The following is a 26,746-nucleotide window of genomic DNA, read 5'->3' on the forward strand; positions in this document are numbered from 1 at the left end:
AGCAGTGCAGAGAATGGGCAGAAATGAACAGCTCCCATTTTCTTTCTGGAAGGGGCACACACTTCCAGTGGCTGCTTGATGGCCTGGCATCTAACAATCTTGCATCAGGAAGCTAATAGGGCAAACAAACAATAGCTCTCCAATAGCCAGAGCCAGAGGTTGGCACTTTACAAGCCTTTCCTCTGTCTCAACCCAGTGATAAATCCAGGTCAATCCATTCTTCCTGCAAGGAGTTTGGCCATATACCAAGTGCCACACTAGAGCTCCCACCCAAGGGACTGTCCTCTTAATGATGTAGCTCTGGGAGTCAATGGGATTTTGTCTTCCTGAGTGGCCCTAGACCACACAAAAAGAGGTGTATATACAATGGGTCCAATTTCAACAACTATATCCCCAGAATCAGAGGGTGCAGCCTGAACCTGAGTATAGGCACTTGCCACAGATTCTCTCCCCAGCTTAGTGCAGAGAGAGTGAGAGCTAATCACCCATGCTCAGCTTCACAATGAAGATGGAAGGAACTGGAACACACATTTAATACTCCAACCTTTTCAGCTACATCTAGAGAGTCTAGCCCCTGCCTTATCTGTCTCAGGGTACTGACAGGAAGTGACACATTCTAAGCAATAGGGGTCTACCAAAAACAGAGACAGCAGTCTGGGCAAACAGAGATTTGAGAGGAACCCTAACATTTCAGATTGGATGGATTGGTCAGATCCTTCTTCTACATAAGGCCAGTCTGACAAGACTGGGAGAGAGAACTGTCTTATCTAATGCAGAGAAACTAACACAGAAACCAAAGGAAAATGAAGAAACAGGGCAATATATTCCAAGTAAAGGAACAAGATAAATCTCCAGAAACTGAAATGTGTGGAGTCCAGACATGTGATTTACTCAGCAGGGAATCCAAATAATGCTCATGAAGATTCTCACCAAGGATGGGAGAGCAATGCAAGAACAAACCGAGAATTATAACAAAGAAAAAGCATAAAGTGTACCAAACAGAAATCATAGAGCTTAGAAATATTATAACTGAACTGAAAAATGCCATAGAATGGTTCAATAGCAGACTAGATCAAGCAGAAGAAAGGATTAGTGAACTTGAAGACAAATCACTGGAAATCATATAACCTGAGGAGCAAAAAGAAAAGAGAATGAAAAAGAACAAGGCTGGTATAAGAGAATTATGGGACACCATCAAGTGTAACAACATATACATTATTGAGGTACTAAAATAAGAGAGAGGGAGAAACTAACAGAGAACATATCCAAAGAAATGACAAAAACTTCCCAAATCTAGGAAAGAAACTAGAAATCTAGATCCAGAAAGTCCAAAGGACAACACATAAGATAAATCCAAAGAGACCCAAAAGTCTTTCTCAGACAAACAAAAGCTGAGTTAAGCATCATTAGACCTGCCTTACAAGAAATACTAAAGGTAGTTCTTCAAGTTGAAGGAAGAGGATACTAGTTAGTAATGTGAAAACATGAAAATATAAAACTTGCTGCTAAAAAATATGTACATTGCCAAATCCAAAGCATGCTAATACTTTAATGATGGTGGGCAAATCGATTATCTAGTATAAAGATTTAAAGGCAAAAAATATATAAAAGGACAACTAAATCTCTAATAGTTTGTTAAAGATACAAATTATTTTTCATGTAAATTGTGACATCTGAAATATAAAACATGGGAGGAGAGGGAGTAAAATTGAAGTTTGTGTGTATGATCAAAATTAAGTTGTTAATCAGCTTTAAATAGCCAGTTATATGTATGTTTTATGTAAGCCTCAGGGTAACTACAAAGCAAAAGCCTATAATAGATTGTACAAAACATAAAAGACCCACAGCATATCACTACAGAAAGCCATCAAATCACAAAGGAAGAATGTAATAAAGGAAAAAAAGAACAAAGAATCTATAAAACAACTGGAAAACAATGAACAGAATGGCATTAGTAAGTCCTTACCTATCAATAATGACTGAATGTAAATGGATTAAATTCAATAATCGAAAGGCATAGAGTGAACAACAACAACAACAAAACCTAATGGTATTGTATATTAGTCCATTTTCACATTGCTGTTGAAGGCACACCTGAGACTAGGCAACTTACAAAAGAAAGACGTCTATTGGACTTACAGTTCTACAGGGCTGGGGAGGCCTCACAGCCATGGAGGGAGGCAGGGAGGAGCACGTCCCATCTTTTGTGGATGGCAGCAGGCAAAGAGAGAGCTTGTGCAGGGAAACTCCCTTTTTTTTTTAAAACCATGAGATCTCGTGAGACCCATTCACTATCACAAGAACAGCCTGGGAAAGACCCGCCCCCATGAATCAATCATCTCCCACTAGGTCCCTCCCACAACATGTGAGAATTACAGGAGCTACAAGATGAGATTTGGGTGGGGATACAGAGCCAAACTATCTGATTTGTTGCCTACAAGAGACTTACCTCACCTTTAAAGACACTCATAGACTGAGAGTGAAGGGATGGAAAAATATATTCCATGCAAATGAAAACTTTTAAAAAGAGTGTAGGGGCAGCTATATTTATTTCAGACAAAATACTTTAAGTGAAAAACTGTAAAAAAAAAAAAAAAAAGACACGGTCATTTTATAGTGACAAAGGGGTCAGTTCATCAAGAGGATATAAAAATTGTAAACACATATACACCCAATGTTGGAGCACTGGAATATATAAAGTAGACATTAGGAGATCTGGAGGGAGACATAATGATGGTAGGGTATTTCAATATCCTTTTCAACTTTTCAACATTGGACTGACCATTTAGCCAGAAAAACAATAAGAAAACATTGAACTGAAACTACATTTTAGAGCGCAGTGGACCTAACAGACATATATAGAACAATCTGCCCCACAGCAACAGCATACACATTTTTCTGAGGTGCACATGGAACACTCTTCAGTATAGATCATGTGTTAGACCACAAAACAAGTCTTAACAAATTTAAGATTTTTATTTAGTTTGTTTCAGTTTAGTTCATGGGTCAGCAAACTATGGGCCATGGACCAAATTCCACCCGTCACCTATTTCTGCAGTTTTATTGGCACAGCATTCTCATTCATTTACATACTGCCTGTAGGTGCTTTTGCCCTACAATAACAGAGTTGAGTAGTTGCAGCAGACACCATCTGGCCTGCAAATCCTAAAATATTTACTATCTGGCCCTTTTACAGAAAATGTTTGCCGACCTCTACTTTAGGTTTCTACTCCAGATCTCATGCTCTTGCAAACTGCACTTTTTGCCAGTTAGCTTTGGATGGCACTCTGTTTATTCTGCCTTCCAAGAGGTGTTGGAGAGGTGTTCAGCTTAATTTTCCCAACTAAAGTGAATCTACCTTGGAACAGTGACCCATCTAACAACCAGTCTTAGGACCTACTATGTGCCAGGCTGGGTGCCCACATCGCAAGCTGCTCTAATCTCTCTAGCCAGTAACTCACACATAGTGTCTGCCCAGCCAATACTGAAAGGGTTGAATTGGCTTGTGTTTCACCCAGATAACAAGAAGAGAAGACCTTCTCTGGGGCACACTCAGCATCTGAAGCCTCAGCAAGTACCTGATATTTCCTGCTTCTGCCTCCCCAAAGAAATCCCTTTGTCACTAAGCAGAAAGCTAGCCTGTCTCTCCCCAGAGAGCAGACAGCCTCCAGAGCTCAGTAATTACAAGATTCTGTTATAGCCCCTTAGGGAGCATTGCCTTAGTTGAATTCCCACCCCAAGTGAAATCAATACCAGTAATACCTGTTTTTAAAGTGACTTAACTAAGGCCTTTTCTTCCTGGTGATCTCATTTTCAACAGACCACAATTAGTCCTCTGGAGAATGCCATAGAAACCATGTCCACGGCCAATGAGAAGATCCTGATGATGATAAACCAGTATCAGAGTGATGAGACTCTCCCCATCAACCCACTCTCCATGCTCCTGAATGGGATTGTGGACCCTGCTGTCATGGGAGGCTTCGCCAAGTATGAGAAGGTGAGGATTTCTGTGCTCCAAGTCCACGGGAGCTCAGTGAACAGAGCAGGGGGCAGATGCAGCTACATGTCACTTATCCTACTTTGGCTGTCCTTGTCCCCAAAGGGACCCTCAGCTTGGTTGGCCCTCGTGTTTCTACAGCCTCATGTCTTAGCGAGCTCCTGTCTCCCTCCCACCCTCCTTTCCACACCTTGTGCTGGGGCAGGAAGGGGCAGGAAGGGGCAGGGGTCATAAGAGCCCCTTATCTCACTGGGCAGATTCAGGTGGCTCTATTAAGGAAAGGCTCTGGGATGAGTGTGAGCCAGACCATAAAAGTACATGCCAGTTGTATAAACCCACCTCTTCCACAAAGGATGTGAAATGATGTGTACAAATGAAAAGAAATGAAACTCAGAATCTGTGAAAAGACATACAAACTAAAAGATCAACTCCAAGAGGGGAGCTATAATCTAGATATCAAAGTCATAAGTTCCCTCCAGAAAGCCCCACATGTTTGAACCACAGATTTTATTTTTGAGCTTCCCGGTGTTCATGGCAAAAAGGGAGATAGCATCACTTATATGAGTCACATTATCCACTGGAAGGAAAATACCCATTTCTCAGTAAGGAGACATAGCTTTTCTTGGCATTGAAATAGAATAGAAAGTTCTTACTTGCTTTTCACCTAGCAGACACTGAAGGAAAAATGAACTCCTCATTCTAACAAATCTGTTGATGAATTTCCTATTATCTTTCCTATGTTATCAATTGATGTAAAACTAAGAATACCACACAGTAGTGTAATTCAGGGACAATAATTCCAGTCACCTAATCAATCCTTCCAGCTACCCTCCGATACCCATGCAGTCATCATTGGTAACCCTTTGTGCAACCTTGAGCAGTGATAGGATATGTCTGTTTATACATGCGCACACACTAAGGACATGAGCCCCAGAAAGGGGCTGCCAGGGTCACTTGCAAAGAGGGATGCCATGAGGTGAGCTGGAACACCCACCCAATGAGATTCCTTACTGAATTATTTTCCACAGAGCAATGTTCTCAAACTTGAAAGGAGCATCAGAATCTCCTACAGTGCTTCCTGACACACAGGTCCTCACCCCACCCCCAGAGTTTCTGATCCAGGCTGTCTGGGCTGGGACTAGAGAATTTGCATCTCTAACAAGTTCCAAAGTACTGCTGCTGCTACTGGCTCAGGAACCTGACTTTGAGAACGACTTCCCCAGAGTTTGCAGCCCATTTCCACTGGGTACTGATTTGAACCTCAAAGCAGATAAAACATTGTCGGTCTCTCCAGACCTCTCACTTGTGTTCCATCCACATGCCTGTGACCTCATCCTTGCCCCTCTCAAATTGAATCTTCTCCCAGTGGCAAAGAGATTGGCTGTGAAATGCCAAATGAACAGAAAACCCTGACCTCCTATCTGTCCTCCCCAGGCCTTCTTCACTGAGGAGTACGTCAGGGACCACCCTGAGGACCAGGACAAGCTGACCCACCTCAAGGACCTGATTGCATGGCAGGTAAAGCAGAGCTGGCAGGGGGAGCATCCTGCCCTTCTTCCTTTCCCCCAACCATGGTTCACTTGCCCCAAGCTAAGCTCTGGCTGAGGCAGCCTAAATTCACATGGCCTCCTGTCCCTTGCTTTTCAGCCCCTCTTCCAACTCTGTATCACACCTGAGCAGGTTCATCCTGGAACAGAGATTTGGGGCACTGCACTCTTGGGTGTTGCATGGTGCAAGGCAGCAATGCTATGCTGGATGGTGCTAAGATTATCTTATTTGATGTTGAATTCAGGGGATGGCTTTTCACAGCGGGATGAAAATGAACACCAGGCCCCCACATTCCAAACCAGCACCTTCCCCCGACACCCAGCACAGGCCAATCTGATAATAGAAGACTTGAGCCCCTACTCCCACTTCTCCTCCTTTTAGAGCTGACCCAGTTTGTTGCAATAATGCTCAGATGGATATCAGATTTTGAAAATAAGTGAGGCCTTTGTGTGGTTGGTTGTGAGTCAAAGGGTCTACATCCTGCACAAGCTGCTGCTCAGCCCATGAGCTTAGAAGGCACCACCCTGCTGTCTCGGGCTGGCCACTTACCTGCCTCTCCTTCCATTCTCTGCTTGCATCCCTCTTCTTCCTGTGGACTCTGTCTTTCCTCCTTTCTCTCCTTCTCTCCGTGCACCTGTCTCTGTCTTTCCCTCTCTTTCTTAGAAGCCTGCACTTCTATTCCTTGCCTCTCTGTCTTTTGCCCCCCACCCCTGCACATCTTACTCCTGTCTTGGCTTCTCTTCCTCTTCTCTCTTGTTCTCCCTCTCCCTGCAGAAGCAACAGTCGGCTAGATCCCTCTCATAGAGGCTTACCCAAGGCTAGGCTTCCCCTCCAGGCCCACAGCAGCCCCCTCCTCAGACATTTGCCCACTCTGGGCTCTCAGAAAACCACCCAGCAGAACACAGGGGTGATCTCCAGAGGGCAGGAGCTGGCAGGAGGTGAGCAGTGGGTGCAGGGGCAGGTGGAGCAGCTTGCAGCTGCCTGCCCTCCCTCGCTTTCTTCTTGCCAGTCACTGTGTGAAGAAAAGCAAGCTTTTGTGGTTGGGAGTTTTTGTTACTCTAGGGAAATCAGGGAATGAGAAGCATTGGGTGCAGCCTCTTTTCTTAAAATAAGAATTCCTAATTCAGGTCCTTCTCTGCCTCTGCCAATTTATGCAAAGTGGGGCTTTAAAAATGAAACACCAAGCACTGCACAGACGCGCTTTTCCCGAATGCATGTTGTGTGTCTGTCTGGAATTTTCTCTTTCTTTTTACCTTGTGCCACCTGTGAAGCCCAAATATCCCCAAGGTCCCCAGCCTTCTGCGGTCATCATGCCCTTTATTATTCAAATAATGATGTTCTCCCTTAGCACCCCCAACTTGGGAAGCAGGAAGGCCAGGCTTTGATTCATTCCCATCCTCAGATATTGCTGGGAGGCCTCAGGGAAGGCTAACATGTCACACAGATTTGCTTAGCTATTGGATGTCACTCTGAATCCATACCATTGCCCTGGTCCTCTCCACTGGGGACCTCTTCTCATCTGGAAACAGCTTCTCCATGCTGTGTTTGCTGTACCCAAATGAACTTCAGCTTCACAGCACAGCAAATATCAAGCTGTACCTTCTAAGAAAATTCTACTACTGTCTTGGAGCTTACTAGAGGGACATTACCAACAAAGCTGGAAGACTTTGAACGCATGTACTCTGTTAAATGTGACAGCTTCTGAGAGCCATTAGCTAGGCGCCTTCAGACACCGCCCCCTAGTGGCTGCCTTCTCCTTAGCACCACCCGCTGATCCTGGGACCACCTATACAGAGGCCCACCTAACCCCCAAACGAGGTTGACCTGAGCCATATCCCTCCCACCCAGAACCCAGGCACCCTAACTATGACCCCAGGCACCCTAACTATGGACACCTGCATGCAAAAGATGCAGCCCTGCTCATAGCAAAGGCAGTCTTTTAACATTATCACACGCAGCAGATTAGCTCTTCCCTACCTGTGTCATTCCATTTGTTCTTGCAACTTACATTTATTGAGCCTCTGTTGTGTCCTAGGCATAGTCCTAGGCAACAGAGATAGTGATGGACGAAATTGGGCCTGCTCCCTGCTCACTTGGAGCTTAATTCTAAATTGGATCTTGGTTTTGCAAAGTCAAATACACTTTGAATTTACTTAAAACACAAGAAGGCTAGATTGCAAGGGGAGTGAATGTATTTGTACCTCTAGCAACCGAACAAATGCTGAAGCCTTCAAAGTACATTTGGTGTTCAACGTTTTGCAGATTTCAGGATCGATAGCTTGTTAATTTCTTTGTGAAGACTTTCTCTCTATTTTTTGGAATAAAAAGATGTCTATAGTATGCTCTTTTAAAGCTTTTGTTGTGAAATATTATGTACAGAAAAGTGCACATAAAAATATATAACCCACTTATTTATCAAAAACGTACATCCATTTGACCACCACCCAGATGAAATAGAATTCTGCTAGCTCCCCTAACCCTATTCTTATGCCTCCTTCCCTAAGAGTGAGCACTGTTCTGCTTTTATAGTAATCATTTCCTTGCTTTAAAAAAAGTACTTTACCACCCAAACACTCATTCTTAAACACTGTAGTTTTGATTTGCTTAATTTTGACCTACATGTAAACAGAATCACATAATATACAGTCTTTCGTATCTAACTTATTTTGCCCAATGTTATGTTTGTGAAAGTCATTCATTTTGTTGTACAGAGTTATGATTCACATTCATTTTCATTGCTATGTAGTGGTCCATACAGCTGGCTTATGTAACTATACCAAAATGTATTTCTTTATTTTTCTACTAATAGAGAATTGGGTTTATTTCAGTTTGGGGCTATTACAAGTAATGCTATTCTGAACTTCCTTGTGTGTGTCTTTTTGGTACACATATGCACAATTTTTGTTGGGTATATACCTATGCATTGACTTGTTTTGTCATAGCATATAAGGATATTCAGCTTTAGTAGGTACTGCCAATTTTCTATCACTATAGGTTAGGTTATTTTACCTGTTCCTGAACCTCTTATAAATTGTATTATACAGTACAGTATGTACTACTGTATCTGTAGCTTCTTTTGCTCAACATAATGCCTTTGAGATTCTTCTGGGTTGCTGCACATACTAGAGGTTTGACTTTTTTTGTTTCTAAGTGTCATCTATTGTATGTGTATCCAAATTACCAATAATATGTCAATTTATTTATCCTGTTGGACATTTGGTGTTTTTCGGGTGTTTGATTATGAATAAAGTTGCTATGAACATTCATGTTGATGCCTTTTGGTGGACCTAAGCACTCAATTCCTTCAGTATACGTGTAGTAGTGGAATTGCTGGGCCATGCACATTTAACCTTACTGGACACAAGAAGCAGTTTTTCAAAGTGGCTAAATCAATTTTCACTCCCACACAACTTCTAAGTCAGTTGATTCACATTCTCCCTGACACTTGATACTGGGAGTCTTTTTAAATTCTAGTCCTTCTGGTGGATGTGTAATGATATCTCAGTTTAGTTTTAATTTGCATTTCCTTCATGAGCAATGATGTTGAGCACCTTTTCATATGCTTACTGCTAATTGGATTGCCCTTTTGTGAAATACTTTTTCAAATCTTTTACTTATGTTGTTAATTGAGTTGTCTTTTTATTATTGATTTATAGGAGTTTACATATATTCTAGATATGCGTCTTCTGTCAAATGTATGTATTGCAAATATCTTCTCTTAGTCTGGCTTGTCTGTTTGCTTTCTTAATGATGTATTTTGATGAACAGCAGTTGTAATTTTGGTCAGGTTTAATTTATCATATTTTTAAATGATTAGTGCTTTTGTGTCCACTTTAAGAAACCGCAACTACCCCAAGATCATGAAGATATTCTTCTATGTTTCATTATGAGTTTTTATTGTTTAATCTTATACATTTAGGTGTATGATCCATTTTGACTGATGTAAAGTAAGAGGCAGATTATTTTCTTACACAGATTTCCAATCTCTTCAGCACCATGTATTGAAAAGACTATTTTCCCCCACTTTTGACCCCCAAAATTGACCATATATGTATTTGTCTATTCTGGACTTTCTATTCTGATCCATTGGTCTATGTCCATGCTTATAGCAGTACCATACCATCTTGAGTCTTGAACTCTAATAGTAAGTGCACCCCAATTGTTGCTTTTCATCAAGTGTGTCTTGCCTCTTCTAAGTCCTTTGTATCTCTCTGTAAATTTTAAAATAACCTTGCCAATGTTTACGTACTTCTCTAAAACACATTGAGATTTGGATTAAGTGTACGTTAAATATTAGATTAAATTGGAGAGAATGGCTATCTTCTCATCCATGAACATGGAATATCTCTCCATTTATATAGTTCTTTAATTTTTCTCAGCAAAATTTTGTGGTTTTCACATATTTTTTCTTTCATATATCTTATTAGATCTGCTCTTAGGTATTTGATATTTTAAATTCTATTGTAAATGGTATTGTTTTTAAATGCTATTTTCTGTTTGTTAACTTTTCATAATACACTCGTCTTATGATCTTTTATAACGTTTGTACTTCTTATAGTTATGTTTTTCAATCCTAATATTGGTTGTTAGTACCTTGTATTTTCTTGATTAGTCTTCTCAGGATTTTATTAATGTTGTATCTTTTCAAAGAAACAAATTTTGGCTCTGTTGATCCTCTCTGTTGTAAATTTGCTTTCTATTTTTATTCATGTCTACTCTTACCTTTATTATTTTCATTCATTTTCTCCCTTTGAATTTAGTTCACTGTTCTTTTACTAATATCTTGAGATGGATGCTTAGCTAATTTATTTTCTGTCTTTTCTAATATGTAAAACTAAAGCCATAAATGTATCTCCATTTACAACTTTATCTCACTACTTTTTATATGTAGTTTTTCCATTAGTATTCATTTTTATATAAAATCTTTGTCTTTTTCATGAATGGAGGATCTTTTCTGTTCCTATATATTAGTTAAATTTTTTAGAAAAACATATTTTCGTAGGCTCTCTTTATTCTATTTCTTCCAAATTCATTCTGTTTTTTCTTCCTTTATTCTTTCCTTATTTTCTTCCTTATTTGTTTCTTCCCTGTCTGTCGGTCTGGTCTCTGTCTTTCATATTGGAGACTTTCCTCCAATGTCTGGTGATGCTTGGCGTTCTTTTCCTAGTTAAGAGTGAGGCTAAAGAAAGTCTGTGTACACAAGAGAGGGCCTTGGCAACTGGGTAGCATTGCTGTGTGCTAATGGAATGACCCACAGATGCCTCTCTCTACATGGGACTGTTCACATTCTCCAGAGTCAGACCCTCCAAGCTGTTCTATAGAAAGAGAGTCCCAGCTGCTACACTGCTGGCCATTTGGGAATTGGGAAGTGGAGGTCTCACGATCCAAATGCAGACTTTCTCTTCAACTCCTTATTTGCAGTCTGGCTCCTCATTCTGCCTTCTGTTGTGCCTGATGCCCCTAAGCCCAGAGCTCCTTGTTCTAATTGTTCTAGATGATAAGCTCCTCCTTCTTGAGAAAATGGGAAAACAGAACACTTGGCTGCAGGGTGAGGCAGTCAGAAAATCTAACTGCTCCTGATAAAGAACTTCAACACATTCCTCTGTGTTTGGCCCCTCAGCTCACCCACCTTCTCTGTGGTGCCTGGTGCCTCCAATCCCTGAGGCCCTCCTGGCTTCATGGAGGCAGATTGGCTTCTTCTATCACCACCTCCCTCCTCTGCTCTGGAAGGTCAGTTATGTCCTCCCATCTCCTGGCACCTGCACACATTGTGGGGCAAGTTTATGAATGTCTTCAAGTTTCACTGAAGATTTCAGTTTCTCTTTCACCTTGTCATTTCTGGGGGACCTCTAATAGAAGTAAGCAGAAATATCTTTATGTCACCATCATGAAAGCAATTTTTCCCCAAATAACTCATAGTCTACCCCTTTGCTCCCCTGGTAATGTTTCCCTGAGACCACACAACTGAAGTTCTCAGCTTCTCTTTCTAACAGTGCCCACCATGGCTCTGCTACTCTCCCTTACCATAGCTGCCACTTAGACAGTGTCCACTGACCTCCTACAGGGACAAATAAGACTCCAACTCCCTCACATCAATCCTCTCCTCTTCCCTCATCTTCCTAAGGCTTTTACATCACTTTTCAAAGCTCCCAACTGGTGGGTTCACTTTATGATATTAGCACATTTATATCCTTCTTCAGCACCTGTATAAAGTGCAATTGGCTCCATGTGGTAAGATGAGGCTATGCCCCCTCCTCTGTTTTCTCTCAGCTCTTGCCTTCCTCTATCTCCCAGCTTCTGACATTCATCCTTTCACTTTAGTATTGCCAAGAACATCTTATGCAAGATTTTAAATCAATGCAACAGAGATTCCCCTGCTCTGATCCCCACACTTTGCCCCCAGGTAGATTCTTTAAGGGGGCCATTTTCCCAAGCATGTGGCTTCTCATGGGGAACGGGAGAGTCCAACCCTCCTATGAGGCAAGGGAAGCTGAGGGTCTTTCTCCCCTTTCCAGAGCAAACCACTTGTTTGCAACTTTCCCCAGGGGGAAAGCTGGGGACCCTGTGTGCAGGTTTCTGAGGACCCTGAAGCCCTTGACGAATTCTTCGCAGGCAGACTTGACTGTAGCTGCCGTGATGGGCTGGGTGCCAGGCTGAGGCCCACCAGCCAGCCTCTGGCTCATTCTTTACCACTTTCTCTCCAGATCCCCTTCTTGGGAGCTGGGATTAAGATCCATGAGAAAAGGGTGTCGGATAACCTGCGACCCTTCCATGACCGGATGGAGGAATGTTTCAAGAACCTGAAAATGAAGGTGGAGAAGGAGTACGGTGTCCGAGAGATGGTATGGGTGGTTCCTATGGCTTGGAGGGGTGGGATTGGGCAGGGTGGGGCAGGGAAGGATGCTGGAGGCTGAAGTTGGAAGGGACCTAGCAAAGGAAGCTGCTTCCAAAGAAGATGGTGATGGCCAGCATTGCTTTATCCCATCCAGGGGAACCCTGCTGGAAACTTGGTCCAGCAAAAATAACCCCCAGACAAACTCCAGTTACAACTGGATTGTGCAGATACCAACTACTCAAGGGACTGTGTAATAATAATGAAAGCTACATTGATGCAGCATCTACTATATGCCTGGCCTGATTCAAGCACTTGACATCTACTAGGTCATTTAATCCTCACCACAAGCCTGAGAGGCAGGAATGATTTTTAACCACTTGTATTTCTTCTGAGGTTCAGAAGGTCAGGTAACTTGCCAGAGGCTATGTGGCAAATGAGTGTGCGGCAGAATTTGCATCTGGCTGTGTTAGTTCAAGACCAGTAGTTTTGGCCTCTGAGCTCCTTGGCCTAAAGAGGTCATGAGCCTGGTGCTTACAGGGTGCTTCTTCATCCTCTTCCTTATTAACTGGTGTTATAAAATGTCAAGGCCATGCAATTCCTTTAAAACCATCTGGTCCAGCCTTCCCATTTTACAGATGGTAAACCTGAGACCCGGAGAAGAACAGTGAGTTACTGAAAGAGCCTAGAGGCACACTCAGGTCTCTGATTCAAAGATGTTTTTCCATGAGACAGGTTGTCACTTTCAATACTCCCTACATGAAGTCCCTGCAATGCAATTCTGATGCTGACTCCCTGGAGTTAGATCACATTTCACAGGTTAGAAGCACAGTCTTAGACACTTCCCACTTCAAACACCAACCATAAGCTTCAGGGACCCAGGCCACCCACCCTTCTGCCTAACTGGTTACAAATTGGGGGATTCCCACTACCCCATCGGGTTTCATAATTCACTAGAATAATTCACAGAACTCAGGAAAGCATGATACTTACAACTTCAGTTTATGATATAAATCAAGACCAGCCAGATAAAGAGACACAGAGTGAGGTCCGGGAAGGTCCCAAACATGAAGTTTCCATGTGTTCCAGATGCGTCCCCTTCTGGCACACTGATGTATGATTACCAGCCAGAGAAGTTCACTGGAGCCTAATGTCCAGAGTTTTTATTGGAGTTTCATTATGCAGTCATGATAGATTGAACCATTGACCACGTGATGGAAATCAGTCTCTGGGCCTGTCCACGCCCTGGAGGTTGAGCTGGTATTACATGGCTCAAAGCCCCAGCCCTATAATCATTGAGCTGGTCTTTCTGGCCATCGGGAGCCATCTTATTAGCATAAAATCAAGTATGGTCAAGAGGGCCACCATGAATAATAACAAAGATACTCCTATCACATAGGAAATGCCAAAGATTTAGATATTTTCCTCCAGGAACCAGGAGTAAAGGTCAGCCACATTCTTTATTCTACAAGAACCCCTAGCCTCAGCCAGCCAGGAACTTTTGTGTTGATGCTCCACTCAGCCCCACAACGCTGCCCTGCCCAGGTGGAGGGAGAAGGTGACAGGAAGGTGGGGGCCACCTTCCCCAGGCTACAGCTGCTAACCACCCTGTTCTCCCACTACAGCCTGACTTCGACGACAGGAGAGTGGGCCGCCCCAGGTCTATGCTGCGCTCGTACAGACAGATGTCCATCATCTCTCTGACTTCCATGAATTCTGACTGCAGCACCCCCAGCAAGGCCACCTCAGAGAGGTCAGTCCCTGCACCCCAGGGAGCCCCCTGCACCCCTGCCTCCCTGGCTCAATCCCTTCTCCTTCTCTCTCTTCACCAGCAACATCCCTTCTACCTTCCCCTTCCTCCTTTCAGTTTAAAAGCCTTTTCCCATCTGGAGCCTCACAACTACCCTAGGAGGCTCATGGTTAGTATCATTTGTAGGGGATTATCGGAGGCTCAGAGAGGCAAGGCAGCTTTCCTGAGGCCCAGCAGGACTCACCTGCAGTCCCCAGACTTCTAGTCCAGTGATCTCTGTCAGCCAGCCAGAGCTCCTCACCAAGCCTGCATCTTTCTAGAATATTGTCACCTCTCACTGGAATCTGTTCCCTTTCAAGGAAGCTCCTCCCAATCACAATGGGATGTCCCCGTTGAAGAGCTCCTCCTCCTGCACCACCTACCCACCCCTCTGTCGGGGGTCTTCCCTCCTTTGCCCCCTTCCGCCTTCCTGGAGCCCTCTGGTCATCATTGCTGGACCCTCCAGAAACTTCCCAGCAGACCTCAGAGGCTACTCTTGCCCAGAGGGAAAAGGATGGAAACGTCTTCTGTGTTTCACAATTCTAGGGGCCACCATTCACCCTGACCAACTCATCTGTTCTAATCATAGACACTATGAGCTACCCAGCACTTACCATATACCAAAAATGTGCCAGTGGTTCCTCCAACCTCATCTCATAGCCACTCTGCAAGGTCTCTGCAAAGACCCCCGTCTACTGAAAAGGAAATGATGGTTGGAAGGGGTTGAGTGATTTACCCAAAGTTATTCATTCAGCTAATAACTGACCGGGCCTGGATTTGAATCCGCATTCATGCTTTCAACCAGTCTTCTCTCCTCACCACCAGTTTCTTTGCTATGGCTCACTTCTTTCAATTTCATTTTACCATGAATAAAATAAAGTGAACTTTACTCGTTACATTTAAGTGTTTGTGGGTTGAGCAAGTTGCTCCCCAAATCCTCTGCCAGATTTGCTGATCTACTCTAGATCCTGTAGTGACAGCTCAGGTAGCCCGAAGGTCCCCTTCAGCTTCCTGGGTCCTTGCAAGGCAGTTCCACTGAAGCTCTAACTGCAGTTTCTATTGCTGCCCCTCTGGCCTTTCAGCTTTGACCTGGAATTAGCACCACCCAAGACTCCGAGAGTGGAGCAGGAGGAGCCGATCTCCCCGGGGAGCACCCTGCCTGAGGTCAAGCTGCGGAGGTCCAAGAAGAGGACGAAGAGAAGCAGCGTAGTATTTGCGGACGAGAAAGCGGCTGCTGAGTCGGACCTGAAGCGGGTGAGCGGCTGAGGCAGGTTGCCTCTCCAGTGCTGTCAGCAAATCTGCACTACATGCTGGGCACAAAACCCAGGGCTTCCAGATACGGGATCCCCGAGGCCCGCTTCTGCGGTGCTGTGGGTATTGCAGAGGCGGCACCCTAGGAGCTGAGAGGTGAAGTGCTTACTGCCCAGGCAGCTGGGGTGGCTGGGACATGACAGAGCTGGGAGTCAAACCCTGACCTTTGCACTTCAGAGCCTGTGTGTATCCTTTCCACCATCACACAGGGCTTTTCCAGGCGGGGGAGAAGCCACCTGTTCTCCCACCAAAGGGGACCGCAGCCCACTTGGTATTGGGCTAGGTGTTTCTATAGCCCCCAGCCCTAGGTCTGTTCTAACCACTGACATCTCAGACCCCTGCAAGCCCCTCCTGTGAGCCAGGAGTCCAGTTGGGGATGCAGAGATGAAATCTCACTGTCCTGGCTTTGAGAGTTTTGGTCTCGTAAACTAATAACTTTTTAAAAATGAGACTTGGTGTCAGACAGCCTTCTTAGTTTCCCGCTGGAAAAGAGGTTTGTCAAAAGCATTCTGGGAGCCTGGGAGGGGTAGACGGATTAACTGCCCTGGCAAGGGAGGGGTGCCAGATGAAAGAGCAAGGGGCCAACCAAGATACCTTGGTGAAGAAAGGGCCCTCCAGAAACTTCCCAGTGGGCCTCACAGGCTACTCTTGCCTGGATGGATAAGAATGGAAATGTCCTCTGTGTGTCTCAATTCTAGGGGACACCATTCACATGATAGTCTAAATGAATGCCACCCCCTCCACCCCGTAGTTGTGTAGTGTGCAACTTGTGAAACCATACATGGCAGACTGGCATGGAATGGTATAAAATAGAATAAATGAACTAGGAGCCAGCTTCATAGAAACCATGCCACACCCTCATCCCTGATCTTTCAGGGCCCAGATCTGCCTCATGCTAAGCCTCTCTCTCTCTTTTTTTTTTGTGTGTGTGTGTGTGTATTTGTGTGTGTGTGTATTTGTGTGTGTGTGTGTATTTGTGTGTGTGTGTGTGTGTGTGTGTGTGTGTGTGGTGTATTCCTCCAGCTTTCCAGGAAGCACGAGTTCATGAGTGACACCAACCTCTCGGAGCATGCGGCCATCCCCCTCAAGGCGTCTGTCCTCTCTCAAATGAGCTTTGCCAGCCAGTCCATGCCTACCATCCCAGGTATGCCCCCTGCTGCCACCAGCATGAGGGACTAGAGATAGTGCAGACCACCAGTCTTGTGGGTGGAGGGTGGATGGGAACTGTGTCTACACAACAAAGTGGGCCAGGCATCCTGGAGTTAGAGGCTGTGCTCACAGCCCCCCACCCTCTAATCTCTCCCCACACCCACCACTTCCTAGCGGTGACACCATCCCAGCAAGCTCCAGCAGGGACAAGGGAGAGGCCTGCTGTCTCTTGGGCCCTCAGAATTCACTGGGTATCCATTTGTCACACTAGGTGGCCCCTTGTTCTCAGTTAGCCAGGCCTCCCCAGGGGCCAGAAGTTTGCCCTTGGTATGTCCCTAAGACCTGTGGCTTCTTTATGGACCCGGAAGACTCTTTCTGGCTTTACAAAAATGGCCACCACATCTTATAGCTGCGGAGTGTTGGGTGCATAGACGCTCCCTATCTGCCATCCTCGTCACGCACTGTCCAGTGAGGAGGTTAGAACACAGCCAATGGTCCTAACTCACAGAAGAGAATCTGAGGCCCTAACAAGGGACATGACAGGGGACATGGCATGCCTGAGAGCACTCCATCTGGCATGCAGAAGTCCTTGGCATCTGCTGCTATGTGCCTGGCTCTGTGTGGTAAGGGCCAGGTCAGAAGGGAAGAAGACAGGGCCAGTGCTGCCCTGTGGAACTCAGCAGGCCGATCATGGTGAAGACGCTTGCTGGTTCCCGAATGTTTGGGGTGCCAGGCCCTGCGCCAACTGCTACTCCTTCATTATTTCATTTACACCACTGCACATACCCAGGAAGTAGTTCATGTCATCCACCCCATTGTATGGATGAGGAAACTGGGGCACCGAGAATATCAGTCTCTTGCCTATCACCAGCCAGCAAATGGCAGAGGCTGAGTTCAGACCCAGGCCCTCTTCCCTGGAACCAGGCACTGGCACCTGCCCACTGCCCTGCCACCCCACGCCTGCAACATTTGGCTCAAGCCATTTCACTGGTATCTTCTCCGCAGGTCTCACGACACCCAGGTGGTCTGGGCTCTTTCTCCCATTTGGCCAGTGTCGAAAGCAGCAGTCAGAGAGTAACTAATTTTTCATGTCTCTGTGACTCCAGGCTGGGGCTGTAACCACTAGGCCATCTGGCCCCTCCACCAGGTGACACGTGGGTCTGAGACTCTCTTCCCAGTGTCTCCTGCAATGGGGAGAGAAATCCAGGGTGTTGGTGTTGGGAGCTGGAGGAAGAGTAAGCTCACACTGTCCCCTGCCTTGGAGCAGAAGGCTCTGTGTTTCCCGGGGATATCAGGGCTTTGGGGCAAGGTTTTGACCAGGAGCCAGGAGGCTGAACCCTTGTCTGTAGGGTGGGCAAGCTTCACTGCAAGAGGACAGCTTCAACGCCCCCTGGCGTGGCAGGAAATAGGCTTCCTGCGTCCTGCTTGGCACATACAATGTGTAATCCCTGGATGCTGGCTCTGTCTCCCAGCCCTCCCCCTGTCTACCTCCCCCAAGGCACTGCCCCTCCTCCACCCACCCACTCATGCCCCAGCTCTACTCTCCTTCCAGCCCTGACACTCTCAGTGGCAGGCATCCCTGGGTTGGACGAGGCCAACACATCCCCCCGCCTCAGCCAGACCTTCCTCCAACTCTCAGATGGTGACAAGAAGACACTCACACGGAAGAAGGTCAATCAGTTCTTCAAGACGATGGTGAGGACACTGAGGGTGGAAGGAAAGGAAGACGTTGGGAGGAAAAAGGGAAGACAGCAATGCAGAGAAAAGAAAATGGGGGGTCGTGTGTGCATGTGTGTGCATACGTTGTCATTCCTAGGGAGGCCTAGTCAGGAGGCCTGAGTTCTGGGACACTGTGCAGCAATGCCCAGAGGGCGGTTCTCCTCTGGGGCCCCAGGCAGCTCCTCTGACCAGGATTGACCCCAGCTAGGCATGTGCAGGGCCCCAGGACCTCAGAAGCAGTAAGTGGCCTGCCCTCACCTAAACTGCCCCTTAGTGCCACAGCACTTTCCTATTCAACCTATATCACAAAATCCTACAAATTGAACGTTAGTTTCCAAGCACTGATTCTGTAAGTCCCATCTCCTATCGTTACTTGTTGGCCTTTCCTCAAGATCAAGAAGGTCCCATAACACATCTGATCCTCAAGGTAATATGTAATCGGGACTCTGCTACTACAAATATCTCAAGTGTACCGTGAGCTCACAGTCAGGCACTGTGCTAAGCACTTCCCAAGCATGGTGCCATTTGAGCTCCCACTCTTAGGATTTTATATGGGAGGCTCACAGGGCTTGGTAAGTGATGTGCCCAAGTCCACACGACTAGTGAGCCTGGGCTCACTCTACTGTCTACCACTGCCTTTCTGGCCAAAGCCAAGGTCATAGCAGCTCACATTCACTGGTTTTTGGGCAGGGGTCAGTGTTGGGGCCCTTGTGATTAGGACTGGGAAGCTCCATTTTGGTGCTTAATCTGATCATCCCATCTTGGTTTTGTGCTTGTTTATTCTCTTCTCTCAAAAGCTGGCCAGCAAATCGGCTGAAGAAGGCAAACAGATTCCAGACCCGATGTCCACGGACCTGTGAGCTGCTGCTGACTAGGCCTGCGTAGGAGAGCCAGGGAGGGGAGTTTCTGGAAGAGGAGAGCCATGGGTGGAACACCAAAGCCTCACAGAGTGGGAGACTCTCCCCATCAGTTGTCCTCACTTAGAGGAGACAGAGGAGCCAGTCAGGTCCCAGAGCTTGAGTGCTAACAAGCCCAGCATCCCCTGGGGCTGTGATCATGGTGGATGAGGAAGCCTCAATGTAGATTCCTGAACGCAAGGAACCAGCAAGAATGCCTTCTCCCAGTGTGCTCTCCCCAACATCCTAGGCACAGCTTTCATAACCCAGTTTCTTAGGGGTAAGAAACTGTTTTTGTTTCATTTATGAAGTCCCAGAACTTAACAGAAAAGAAAGCCTTTTAAATATTCTTTTTAATTTTATTTTAGATTAACAGTTTTGTACTTTACATTTTTTAATACAACCAACCAGTTTCTTTTCTAGCCAATCATCTCTGAAGAGTTGCTGTTTCTTACTGACAATAAAAAATGTTCTCTTGGTTCAAGTAAGCCTTGTTGCCTGATTGTGTTGGCTGACTCTCCTGGGCCCAGGACTGGGCAGGAAGCTCCCTGGAAGGAAGGCCCAGGGACTGCAGTGATGTGAAGGAGCCTGGTGATGCCCTTGCCCAGTGCCAAGTTTCCCCACCTCATCTGTGAGAAGATTCTTCAAGAATCTCCATGACTCTGGTTCCTTAGGTGCCCAACCCTGGGCTACCAGCATGTTAAAAAAGTTGGCCTGGTCTTCCTCATGGATCTGAATAGTGGAGTGTCGTACCTCCTTTCTCCACCTTTAGAAAGAGATAGCAAGACCACCCAAGCCTGGTCACTCTAGTAAAGACCAAACCTAATGCCAAAGAGTTAGGAAAAGAGGGGTCTGAGGTCCAGCAGACTCATAGTTGAGCTCTTGGATCTTGTCACTGGCTCCAAAGTGGTGGCTTTTCTTGGAGGAATTCTCAGGTTTTTCAGATGAGGCCCAAAGGAGGTGAGTAGCTTTGTCAGGCAGCAGCAAGAGAGGATGGGAGCAAAGTCCCACCTCTGGATCCGACAGCGAGCAGGGAGCTGTGCAGGGGAGGGTTCCAGAAGGAGGCTGAGGACCCACTTGAGAAGGAAATTAATACTGGGTAAGTGCATGACAGCGCAAATTTCAGAAGTAGAGCCATCTGGAAACCTTGGAGTGGATGCTTATTTACAGGCTGAGTCCCTGGGGTAGAGTAAGAGAGGAGAAAGAATGATGATGGTAGCTCAAATTTCTTGAGCCCTGATGGTGTCTGGGACAGTGTTATAGACATGATAAGAATTAACTTCCTAAGTCTTGATAGCAGCCCTAGGAGGTAGATACGATTATTACCCAGATGAAGAAATGGAGGCACAGAGGCGTGAAGTGACCCAAGACCACACACTTAGTAACGAATGGCTGGGATCCAAACCCAGACAGCTGGGTGGGGAGTCTGACTCTTAGGCACTACCCTACATTGTCTCTGGGACGCCTTAGTGCACAGAATATCCTGAGTCTTGGTAGCCTTTATGCACCCCAGCCTGTCCCTGGTGGCCTCTGTGTCCCTGCTGCAAGCCCCATTTGAAGATGTGTTGCCTAGTTCAGCTTCTAGTCTCCTCAATAGGCCAGAAAGTCCTGTTTTGATGATTGTTGGGGTTTGGGCTACACCAAACACCTTTGGGTTGCCTAAGGTGAGTAGGCAGCACCCAGAGGATTGGACTCTGTTACAAGCTTGGCCTTCTCATGCCTGCTTTTTCTCTCATTATGAACTGATAAAATCCTAGTGTTTAGCCTTGACATGTAAGCCTTTCCAAATACCAGTGGGCAGTGGGGGCCAGGGAGGAGGGGGCAAATCTCAACAAGGAAAAGAAAATGGTTCTCCCTTTTCCCACAACTACAGAAAAACAGGTATGATCCTGTGCCTTGAAACTGTAGATGTTACCCTCACTCAGGAGAACTGAAAGACACCCATACTCAGAGGTTGTTGCTACATCGTCCTGGGAAAGTAAGCTTTAACCTCTGAAAATTCTGTAACTGATCAATCTCCTCACTTAATACTGTGTGGCCCTGGTAATAATACTTCTGAGTTCCATTTTCTGAAGATTATCAATATCTATGAGTTTTCTTATTAAGTCTGAACGAGACCGTTGGCACTTTCCTGTTTTCCCACATAAATGGAGCAAGACTTAGTTAAACCCATAAACAGGGGTTGAAAGTCAAATCTCATTTCAATTAAGACTGTCATCAGGTTGACAGCCCACTTAATCCTTTGCCAGAAAAATTTTAGATGCTCCCATTACATAGCAGGAACAACAATGCCAGTAGTAATAACAATAACAAACAACAATAATAATACAGCTGCCACTTACCAGGCACTTACTCTGTATGTCATTTCCTTAAATCCTCACACCAATCCTATGAGCTAGACACTAGGGTCCCAGCCACACTGATGTGAAACTCAGTTCCAAGGTTGAGGAGTTTGTGATGTGGCCTTGTCACCTGACTAGTAAGAGACACAGCCATCTCTGTCCACACCAAGCCTCGTGATCTTAATCCACACATTCACTTTCTACCTGGGAACTCAGCTCAATGTCAGACTCTATTTCACAGTCCATGATTGTTTGTAAGTCTTTGCCTACAATGCCAATGGTGGCACCTGGGAAAAATGAAGGTGGGGTTAGGCATTTGGCATAGCCCTCCTGGTACCACCGATGTTCCCTCATTGTATACAAGTTCTGTCCAAAACAAGCTAGTAGTCTCAAGGAAGGGTGTATGCGTCAGAATTTCCAGAAGGAGGTAGCATTGGATGGGGTGGGAGGAAGGATCTCTTTATAAGTCTTCCTTTCTTTATGTTGTTTTCTGAGACCCTTAGAGACTACTTCATCCAGTGCTCTCATTTTACATAGTTAGGTGATCTCTCCAATGGCTGTGATCAGCAGGACCCAATCTGGAATCCAGGTCTTCGTCCAGGTAATCTCCCATCAGTGGAACTCTCTCACCTTTAAGCACCCAGTGACCCTTGTTCTCTGTCTTCAAGACAGGGTTGATATCTGCCATTCATACTTGAGTTTGATCTAGAGCACTAAGTTCCCTTCCTTTCCTTAAGGGAGGGATATTTTTAGCCTTTATTGCTAAGCATGGAGTAGAAGTCTTCCTTCTTTCTTCTAGGCTTTCAGGCTTATGTCAGCAAGTAGAAGAGAAATTGAGGGAAACAAATGGCCTTTCCAGCATCCAAAATCAGGGTGGGCTCTGCTTTCCAGACATACTAAACTGTAACACATCTGTTTGCCTCTCCTGGCTGAATCCTGGGTGCCTCTGCCTCCCTGCCATAGCTTCAGTTCCCTAGGAAACAGATCCTCAGGCAATGATTGAATGCCATGCTCTTTTGGGGCTGCACAATCTTAGGGTGAAGGAAAGAGGGAAAAGGGATTGGAAGCAATAGAAGTTGAGGTATTAACTCTACTTGTGTCTGGTTCACACTAAGCCACAGAGACTCAACTTGTCAGGCAGCATTGAGCAGGATATCTTTGGGCAGGGTATAATAGAGAAATCAGACCCCAGGAGAGTCTGTAGAAAGGAGGAAGAAGGCTGGGTGTGGTGGCTCACGCCTGTAATCCCAGCACTTAGGGAGGCCAACGCGGGTGGATGATGAGGTCAAGAGATCAAGACCATCCTGGCCAACATGGTGAAACACTGTCTCTACTAAAAGTTCAAAAATTAGTTGGGTGTGGTGGCACGCACCTGTAGTTCCAGCTACTTTGGAGGCTGAGACTGGAGAATCACTTGAACCTGGGAGGTGGAGGTTGCAGTGAACCGAGATCATGCCACTGCACTCCAGCCTGGCAACAGGGTGAGACTCTGTCTAAAAAAAAAAGGAGAAAGAAAAGGGAATGTATTTGCCCAGCTTGCCACTATCTCAGTCTCCTGTTTCTAGTGGTAAGTTCCCCCTATTGGGTGTGGTAAAACCCTTCATGGTTTTACCTGTGGATTGCATCATCTAGCCCTTTCAGTAGCTATTTGGGAAGCTATATCCCGTGCCCCACAAAGTGGCACTCCATCCAAGGGCAGAATTTGTATAAGAAACCAGCAACTCAGGTACTAAGACAGTAGTCTGGGCTCTGTTGCAGCAAGGAAAGGGAAGACCAAGCCTTTCTGGACAAGCAACTGGTGGACCCCAGGTGGGAGGACCATGTGGACCCAAGTTGGCTGCAGTGGCTACTGAGGTAGAGCAGACAGCTGGCGGCCCAGAAAACCATGGCCTCTGAAGGAGCCAAGAAGGCATATGAGATTGTCTGAGACATTCAGACCCTCACATGCCCCTTCTGTTATCTCCTGCTCCTATGAATCTTCTGTGTGTGTGTGTGTGTCTGTGTGTGTGTGTGTGTGTGTGTAAGATGTACTTTCTCCTTTCCTACAAAAAGATGAACAAATCCATATGCTTTCTCCTTTCCTAAGAGGGGATGTCCAAGTCCATGTGCTTTTTCCTTTCCTAGGAGGGATGTCCAAGTCCGTGTGCTTTTTCCTTTCCTAGAAGGGATGTCCAAGACCATGTGCTTATTCCTTTCCTAGGAAGGGTGTCCAAGTCCATGTGCTTATTCCTTTCCTAGGAGGGATGTCCAAGTTCATGTGCTTTTTCCTTTCCTAGGAGGGATGTCCAAGACCATGTGCTTTCTTTCCCATTAAGAGATGTCCAAATTCATGTGCTTTCGCCTTTCCCGAGAAGGGATGTCCCAGTCCAATCAGTCACAGAGTCCATTTCAAGGTGGCATTCAGTTATGATCTCCCACACAACCTACAGCAAGAAGATTTGTGAAAGAAGCCACGATAGCTGCTGTAGCTGGACCAAGACTATGACAGATACTCATCATTTCCTTCCTCCACCACCCAGTTAAGTGTCTCTGACCCACAGCTCACATTTCATCTGGACTGGGTTGCCTGCCTGCTGGAGTGCTCAGACCTCTTATCCCCAAAGGGTCTAAGTTTTAATTGCTCCACCCTTCTTGGTTTGTGGTTGTTGTAATTACCTATTGACCATTACCAGTGGGCATAAGTGTACTAAGAAAGGGCCCAGTGATCCCCTTGGTTCCAGACATGCTCCTCTCTGCCCCTGTTGAATCATAACATCTAAAGTCCTCATGTAATCAGGGTCAGTTGCTGGTCCATGAGCGTGATAAGCCAAAGTGGCCAAGTGGTAGTCACAATTCCAGTTCAATGGGGGCTTCACTCTGTCCCTACCTTGTGACCATGTTATGGGTTGATTTGTGTCCTTCCAAAATTCACATGTTGAAATAATAACCCCCAATACCTTAAGATGTGACCTTATTTGAAGATAGTGTCTTTAAACAGGTAATAAAGTTAAAACAAGGTCATTAGGGTGGCTATTAATTCAACATGACTGGTGTCCTTATAAAAAGAGGAAATTTAGAGAAAGATGTGCACACAAGGAGCACGCCACATGAAGATTAAAGGTACAGATTGGAGGGATGCGTCTGCAAGCCAAGGAACACCAGATTGCCAGCAAACCACCAAAAGCTAGGGGCAAGGCATAAACAGATTCTCTCTCTCAGTACCTAGGGGAAAAAAAAACCGGCCTGCCAACACCTTAGTTTCAGGCTTCTGATCTCTAGAACTGTGAGACAATACACTTTTGTTGTTTAAGCCACTCAGTCTGTGGTATTTGTTGCAGTGGCCCTAGCAAACAAATACAGACCGGGAACTCACATCTTACAAAACCCAAGGACAGGAGGCAGCAATCCCATGAGTGGGTCACTGGTGTGATAGTGAGAAGGGCTTTTGTACTCTCACACTGGGCCCCCAGCTTTAGGAGATTTTAAAGACATAGTATTACACACCACCCATAGTATTATACATTACCCACTGTCCACTGAATTTACTACAGACTGGAGGACGGCTCCCTGAGAGGTAGTGTCCCCCACTGGAACCTTGGCTGAACCTCTAAAAGGCTGTGCTCTGTTCCATCAGGTTGGCTGCTTCTGAATGATGGGGTTTATGGTAAAGCTGGTGAATCCCATGGCCTTGAGCCCATTATGTTTAGTTCCTTGCTAAGAATGGGTCCCTTGTTCCAAGTGAAGGTTTGTGGAATCCTAACTCAATGAACAAGGTTTTTCTGTAAGCCCTTAGATGATAATAGTGACAGAAACATCATGGACCTTAGAAGGCAACCCCACATCTAGAGGATGTTTTGATCATGGTCATCATGAATTGCTGTTCTTTACAGGGTAGAGAGGTCTCAGTGTAAGTGACCCATGTTTCCCTAAGCAATGATGCACGTAATAGACTCAGTGTCAGTCTCTGCAACTAGCAGGTGGACACTTTGCAGTAGAAATAGCTATATCACACTTGGTGAGAGGAACTCCATATTGTGGAACCAAGTTAGAGCCTCCATCTCTGCCACCATGACCACTTGCTTCGCAGGCCCATTGTGCATTCGATGGATGGCAGATGAGCAAAACTGAGCTATAGGACTGGTCATCCAACTCCTTGATGGTTGAAAGACTGATCTGTGGTCTTTCTGGTGAGCAGTAAAATATAGATCTGCACATTTTGAGTCTACTCCCATTGGATCATGAACATACTTCTTCCCCAGACCCCCAGTAATCAATATTCCAGTATTATTCCTTTCAGTCCTCTGACCAATCAACAAAGCCATTCTTTATGGCCCAGGAGTATAAATGTCTATCTCAGTTCATGTTCCCCTCTTTTTAAGGAAGACAGCCAAGTGTACTGCTCATAGCTCTAACATTGGGCTGCAACACAGCTGCAGTCCATTTCCAGCTAGCATTAACACAGTATGCCTTCTCCATAAGTTGGCCATGTAGAATCCCTCCATAAGTCCAAAAGTATGGGTTGAAGGACAGGCATGAATGAAGCAAAAGTAGGTACCATGGAATTCTGCGCCATCAGTTTTTATCATTTACTCATGCCTTCAAGACTTGCTTGAGCCCAATGTCAAAGATACCACTTTCATCTATGATGGATGTCTGCCACGCTCTGCCTTATGATGTGGAGACAACCATGACGCCCATGGTGGACATCTCAGGTCGCATGGTCCCTTGGTGTCACATAGTGAGGAGCTCAACCTCTGAGGGGACCCAGTAGCACTCCGAGAGCTATTTTTCAGACAGAGAGTCAAGGAGAACATAAATTTGATTTAGATTCTGAGAGGTATGTGCTGTCATTATCCTATAGGGTCTTGTTAGCATCTCCATTCAGCATCCACATCTGCCATCAGTATCTCTGGGGTAATCAGATATGGCCTCAGAGGCAGAGCAGCTAGAACCACAGCCTAGACCTGCTGCAGAGCATTTGTCTTTAGGTTCACTCAAATTGGCATACTCCAGAGTCACCTGATAACAAATTGGAAACAGTAGTCCACAGTTTCTTTGTCCAAGATCCAAAAAGACTTTTCAGCTTCTATGTTTCTTTTTTAGTAAAAGAAAATGTAAGATGCAGCCTGGGTGCAGTGGCTCATGCCTGTAATCCCAGCACTTTGGGAGGCCGAGGTAGGTGGA

The 26,746-nt window shown here is 45.6% G+C and overlaps 1 protein-coding gene across 1 annotated transcript in view; it reads left to right on the forward strand.

Moving 5' to 3' along the window:
• Nucleotides 1–19,723, forward strand: part of DOCK2 (dedicator of cytokinesis 2) — a 435,458-nt gene extending 415,735 nt beyond the window's left edge. The window contains exons 45-52 of the mRNA XM_025388691.1: nt 3,821–3,997; nt 5,432–5,515; nt 12,250–12,387; nt 14,003–14,130; nt 15,249–15,420; nt 16,501–16,621; nt 18,179–18,321; nt 19,143–19,723. Of these exons, the coding sequence (XP_025244476.1) occupies nt 3,821–3,997; nt 5,432–5,515; nt 12,250–12,387; nt 14,003–14,130; nt 15,249–15,420; nt 16,501–16,621; nt 18,179–18,321; nt 19,143–19,205 (1,026 nt within the window). The 3' untranslated portion in view covers nt 19,206–19,723. The remainder of the gene's footprint in view (nt 1–3,820; nt 3,998–5,431; nt 5,516–12,249; nt 12,388–14,002; nt 14,131–15,248; nt 15,421–16,500; nt 16,622–18,178; nt 18,322–19,142) is intronic.
• The last annotated feature ends 7,023 nt before the right edge of the window (nt 19,724–26,746 follow it).

The sequence above is a fragment of the Theropithecus gelada genome, chromosome 6, assembly GCF_003255815.1.
Source record: "Theropithecus gelada isolate Dixy chromosome 6, Tgel_1.0, whole genome shotgun sequence".
NCBI lineage: Eukaryota > Metazoa > Chordata > Mammalia > Primates > Cercopithecidae > Theropithecus > Theropithecus gelada.